General features: G+C 44.1%; 1 protein-coding gene across 1 annotated transcript; it reads left to right on the forward strand.

The window, feature by feature from the left end:
- The first annotated feature begins 240 nt into the window (after positions 1–240).
- LOC115833683 (beta-defensin 104A-like) lies at positions 241–4,890 on the forward strand. The gene is made up of 3 exons (XM_030808400.1): positions 241–275; positions 1,298–1,320; positions 4,730–4,890. The coding sequence occupies exons 1-3, from the start codon at positions 241–243 to the stop codon at positions 4,888–4,890; spliced, it is 219 nt and encodes a 72-aa protein (XP_030664260.1).
- Positions 4,891–6,209: the final 1,319 nt, after the last annotated feature.

Here is a 6,209-nt window from a genome sequence, read left to right on the forward strand (position 1 = left end):
GACTTGGTATTACCTATCTAATACTCCTTTCCCCACCCTCAACACTGCCTGGCTGGCATTTCTGCAGCCCCAACACCTCCCCACACTGTGCTTGGGTGAGGTGTTCACCAAGGAACACTGGCCTTTTGATAAGCCTCAGTAATCAGGAGCAGCCTTTGCCCCATAATACACCTGCCTGCTCCTGCCTGGGGGTGATTCCCTCCGATTGCGTCCTGCCTTCTCGCCAGCAGCCCCAGCATTATGCAGAGACTTGTGCTGCTATTAACCATTTCTCTCTACTCTATCAAGATCTCCAGGTAAAAAGAGACTCTCAGCTGGAAATATACACAGTTGCTGGGGATGACAGATGGAGAAGAAAAACATTTGATTTAGAAAATACATCCCGAAGGATGGAGTAACCTTCTCATCCCAGCCTTTTTCTCTTTGCTTCATTGGGTCCATTAGTAAAATGCAGTATGTGGCAGTCCTTGTATGCACCTTACAGCCACGAGGCTTACTAGCTCAAGGAGGAAAAAAGAACGTAGGAATCAGGAGTCCTAGATGTCCTTGGCCCCTGGTCACACACGGTAACAATTCCTCGTGGAATCCTCGGCGATGACGACCCACTAGCCGTGTTTGTTCCATTGCAGGGCAGCGGCGATTATTCATTGTTGATTTTGTGGAATAAGCTGCCTTCTTCCATCCTCCTCCTTCGGAACAGCTTTACTCTGCACAGAAAGGGCGCCTATTCACCTCCTAAATTTTGCAACTTTCCATATCAAGTCAGATGATTAGGATTAAAGGGGATGCAGTGATTTCAGTAGGCAAGAACATAATTTACTGACAACACAAATAGCAGGTGCCTTTGAAGTCTGCTCAGGAAATTTTAAAGTTAGACTGAGATGTCAGCAATCTTCTGACTCCTACGTTATCTGTGTCCCTAGAAGCATGTATTTCTTAATATATTTGCAAGGGATATGAGAGAGCACTTAATCTAATTCCCTTCTTTTACAAGCTGAGCAACATTCTCTATAGTACAGTTAGAAAAAATAAGATTTTTAGAGTTGCTTAACAAATCTAGCAGTGCTGGGACGAAACCAATTGTTTTGACTCATAGAAGCCATCGGATCTTCTCTTCCAAGCTGCTCAGTCGATTTTATGGGCTTTGACAGACACCCAACACCATCTTTGTACCCTTCCAGGCTGTGCCTCCGCTGTGATTCAAATGGGTTAATGATTTTTTTTCAGAGGGTACCTGTTTCAGTTAACTCTTCCTTGTTCTTTCTTCCCGTGTCATTTCCCAAGACACTTCTGTGAAATTCTGCTATGAGCATGTTCCAGGTCTGTCAAAATATCATAGCAATTCATCAAAGATCAGGTTTTCTTCAACCTGTGATTCCAAGACAAAGAACCTCTCGGGATGGAAAGCCTAGGTCAGGGATCCCTCCAGATCCTGAGGAATGCACCGCAGAGCTGGCTGCCATTACCCGCACTTGGCTGCTGAGGGCTGGGTCAGACTGGCCTCCACAGTAGAATTCTGAGAAAGACCCTTAGCAGGAAGAGGATTTGGGAGGGAAGTGGTAGAAGTGGTAAGGTTGAATGACATGCGCTGCCCACCTCTTCTCCTGCCACCCCTGCTTTGGGTAAGTTTGGCTGTCACACACTGTCAGCCCCTCAGATACCCACAGGGACTAGGGATGGGTGCTGTAACCAAAAATATAATTCTAAGCCCCCTCTCCAACCATCTAAATGGACTCCCTCCTCATCCAGGGCTCTTAAAATTTAATCTGAAAGACTGATTCAGGCCATGAAAGGAAGTGGGGGTTGGACATGCCTCATTATGCTTTCCAGCATGAACATCAACACAGACTTTAAGTCTGATAAGAAATATTTTACAGTCTGTTCTCTCTGAAGCCTGCTAGCTAAAGCACCAACTGCGTAATACAACTTTGGTCTCCACAACACAACTTCTTGTCACAACCCAAACATTCCTGTCTATTGATCCCAGGTCTTTAGACAAACTCAATCAATTGTCAACCAGAAAATGACTAAATTTACCTATAGCCTGGAAGGCCACTGCCACACACTCCCACTGTACCCCCACAGGCCCCCCGCCCCCCACTTTGAATTGTCCCACCTTTCTGGACCAAACCAATGTAAATCAGCCAGGTGTAGTGGCTCACGCCTGTAATCTCAGCATTTTGTGAGCTGAGGTCTGCAGATGACTTAAGGTCAGGAGTTCAAGACTGGCCTGGCCAACATGGTGAAACCTCGTCTCTACTAAAAATACAAAAATTAGCTGGGTGTGGTGGCGCATGTCTGTAATTCAAGCTACTTAGGAGGCTGAGGCAGCAGAATCGCTTGAACCCGAGAGGTGGAGGTTGCAGTGACCTGAGATTGTGCCATTGCACTCCACCCTGGGCGACAGAGCGAGACTCCATCTCAAAAAAAAAAAAAAAAAGTAAATCTTACATGTATTGACTGATGTATTATGTCTCCCTAAAATGTACAAAAGCAAGCTGTATCACAACCACCTTGGGCACATGTCCTCAGACCTCCTGAGTTGTGTCACCTGTGTGTCCTCAACCTTGACAAAATAAACTTTCTACATTAACTAAGACCTGAGACCTGTCTATAGAGCAGAGGAGGAAAATTGCTTATGCAAGAAATAAACTAGTACAGTGTAGTCTACCCTGGAATATATTTATTGCTTGGGATATATTTATTACTCAGCCTTAGTGTATGGACTGTATTCTCCTTTTGCATTCTGTTTACTCAGACTATAAGACATACCAACTAGGTTTTTGTTCCAGCTTTTGACACATAAGTTGCTGTGTGACCTCAGATTAGTCACTTTCCTTCTCTGAGCCTTAATTCTCATCTCTGAATAGATGGGCTGTGAGGGCTTGCTTGAAACTGACAGTCTAACGTTTTAAAGGTTGTGTTCTCTTCCTAGTCTATTCTTCTCCCCTGATGTTAAGCTTCATTTTCCCTGAGCGAGCATGCTGTCCTCCTTTTCCTCCTCCAACTACAGGTTGTAAAGTGGCCTGCCACAGATACGTCGGAAGGCACATATCTGCTACCCAACCTCCACATACTCCCTCAGCATGATCCACATTGCAGCCCACCTCACTCCTTTCTTCACTGCCTTGTACTGTGACCACAAGGGCTTGCTTTTGAATGAAACCTACAGCAAAACAGTCTCCTGGTCACCCACTGTGGGGCCATTCCAAATATAAACCCCTTCAATAGCCTATCAAGCACATGAATTGGTCAAACTGCCTTTTAGTCCTCACCTACATCCAGGACAAAGAACCTTGACACCTAAGCATCAGAAACAGGAGGCTTCTCTTTACCAGAACAAAAGAAAGACATAAAACCCTAGTGCGAGGATTAGCAGCCCGTTTCAGTTCTCCTGCCCTTCTGCTTTGTGGAAAAGGAACAGATGCAACAGGGGAGATGGACTCAGGGCTCAGGCGAAATTAGGACTTTTGGGCCCCGACCTCTGCAAAGACGTCCATTTGCAGCTCTGACTCTCCTCTCCCCAGGGTTCCTCTGACACCCTCCCCCAAGCCTGGCTCCTGCTGAGTTTGCTAGAGAACCTCACGCAAAGCTCTCTCCAGCGAGGCTCTCTCGATCCACCTTACACTGTTCTCCCTACCATCAGCCTTGCCTCTGGGTTTTCCTGATATCTCTGTAAGATCCTATCAGTGTGGCATATGAGATAATGAGCTTTACAAAGCTGCTTTCAGCCTCAGAGAGCACACCCTGAGACTGAGAAGCTAAATCCATGTCTCCTGAAAACTGCTGTGGGCCAAGGGCCAAACCACCAGGATTCTGCTCCTTTCTAGTTTCCTCCGCTCTATTTGCATCCGCTGTAGCTTATTCTGGTCTAGTCTATCCAATCATTTACTCACCAGGTCCTTACTGAGAACAGGCTATGTTCCTGGTACAAGTTACACAATGGTAAGCAACATAAACATGGGCCTCATTGTCAGGGAGCCCATAGTTCCATTGAGAATAACAAATAACAAAATATACATGCATATATACATATCTATATCTATATCTATGTTTGTATTTATCTCTATATATGTATATATATATCTATATACATAAATAGATATATAACTACAACTTGCAATAGGTGATATAAAAGAATAACAAATTCATAGGGAGAAAAATAATTTGGGGGCATTTAAATACATGAAGAGGACAGAGAAAGATTTGCCCAATATTGGGAACTTAAGGTTGAGACATAAAAGTTCAAGAATCCACTTATGGGAAGGAAGAAAAACCTTCCAGGCAGAGGGACAGTGCACGTGAAGGTACTAGGATAGCAAAGAATATGCTCACATGCAACAGAAGGGAGGCCGGCGAGAGTTTCATGGACAGAGTGAGGGCCACAGTGGAACAGCATGTGTCTGAAAAAGTGGCCCAAGATCAGATCACGATTGCTTTGGAGACCCAGTAAGGGCTTGGAGAGATTTAATCCAAAAAAATAGTAAACTTGTAGGGATTTGAAAATAGGTGTAACATGGAATGATGTATATTTCAAATAAAATCCATGCTGGTTGGGAATCAGAATGTGAAGTCAATCATCTAGGAAAGTGGAGGAGGATGGGGATGCAGGAAAACCTCTACCACCAGGCACTAGCTTTCTCTATCCCCTTCCGAAAACACCTTCTGCCAAAGCCTTGCCTTTAGTGCCAGTACGCAATTAATCACAGTGTCATATCCTGTTATCTAGTGAGAAGCGAATTTGAGTGGGACAGAATATGTGGTTATGGGACTGCCCGCTGCCGGAACAAATGTCAAAGCCAAGAATATAGAATTGGAAGATGTCCCAACACCTTTGCGTGCTGTTTGAGAAAATGGGATGAGAGCTTACTGAATAGTACAAAACCCTGAAACGCAGTAGTGCTGGTCCCTAGAGTCCTGGAAGTAGGACCTCAGTAGCTTTCCTTCCTGTGGCCTTGCAGCAAGGGCATCCCCACTCAACCATGGGTTCAGTTATCAACCAAGGTTTGCTGAGCTTCCACTCAATGCGAAGCCAATATAGGAGATTGAAGAAGAATGCAGGCTGGAAAGCCCCTCTGGTTGTGATAATGGAGAATAGCTATGGGGGTTAAGCATGAGTTTCAACACTTTATAAGTTGAACAAAAAATATGTCTACCTAATCAGCTATAAACCTAAGAAAAACGTCATTTTTATCCTGATAATATTGGTTTTCTTTTCCGATCGAAAGTTTTGCTCAACAGTTATATATATAGTTTGTAATTAAATGGAAAGTAAATTAATGTTAAGTGTGCTATGTTTAGAATACACTATATTTCAAAACATAGACCTCTGAGGAGAAAACAAAAGAGGTGATGTGTGATGACAAGCTTGGGAACCTTTAAAACTTAAGGGGTTGATCAAGTGGGTGTCTGTGGAGAGTCCCATCCAGCAGAGGGCCAGCAGAGAGCAGTCCTGCGCTGAGCTGTGGATTCTTGATCCTGAAACCGGTAAAGAAAGGTGAGTGATGAAACATTTGACCCGCCTGCCTTTCCTGTCCAAACCAAATTTTAAGGTAGTCAAAAGCTTCTCTCCTTGAAAGCAGCCCAGCTAATAAATGAGGAGGGTCGCCATTTTGCAAACACATAGGGAAACAGGGATCTAGCCAAGGAATATCAGCAGCGATTAAAACAAGCCAAAAAGACAACCTGCTACCCTGTGCTTCCTAATAGAAGGACATAATGCCACGTATGAGCGTCTAGTCATGGTAAGCAGCATCATCCTCACCTTTTCAGGGTGGAACTGAGGCTGGATTGTGCCCTTTCTGCCAAAACAGTGTAATGGCCCTTCACGTAGCCATCATCCAGCCTCAACATGTGGTTAGTCTTGTTTCATCCCTTGATAAGACCTTTTCCTCGATTACCTCAATAAAATAAATTATTTCAAAGATGCCCATTTGAAAATACTCCAGAAGGTGTAACTCAGGGGGGAAACAACTCATTTTGTAAAATAGAACCCCAATACTATTATCACTCCTGGAAAAAAATCAGCACTCATTCCTTAATACAATTTAACAGCCAATCTGTATTCAAATAACCCTGAGCATTTCATAAGTGCCTTTTAAGCGTTGCTTTATTAGAATCTGGATCCTGGAAGGTCCATATACGGCCTCAGGTTTGTTTACCTCCAAGGCCTCTTGCATAGATGGTGATGTGTACTTCTATTCCATCTA

The sequence above is a fragment of the Nomascus leucogenys genome, unplaced genomic scaffold (assembly GCF_006542625.1).
Source record: "Nomascus leucogenys isolate Asia unplaced genomic scaffold, Asia_NLE_v1 Super-Scaffold_563, whole genome shotgun sequence".
In the NCBI taxonomy this organism is placed as follows: domain Eukaryota; kingdom Metazoa; phylum Chordata; class Mammalia; order Primates; family Hylobatidae; genus Nomascus; species Nomascus leucogenys.

What these genes read in the sequence shown, in the direction of transcription:
- LOC115833683 (XM_030808400.1), top strand. Translation starts at nt 241, where the DNA reads ATGCAGAGACTTGTGCTGCTATTAACCATTTCTCT. An exon ending in CTGCTATTAACCATTTCTCT is followed by an intron (nt 276 to 1,297) that starts CTACTCTATCAA and finishes CACTTCTGTGAA; the next exon opens with ATTCTGCTATGAGCATGTTC. An exon ending in CTGCTATGAGCATGTTCCAG is followed by an intron (nt 1,321 to 4,729) that starts GTCTGTCAAAAT and finishes CCTGTTATCTAG; the next exon opens with TGAGAAGCGAATTTGAGTGG.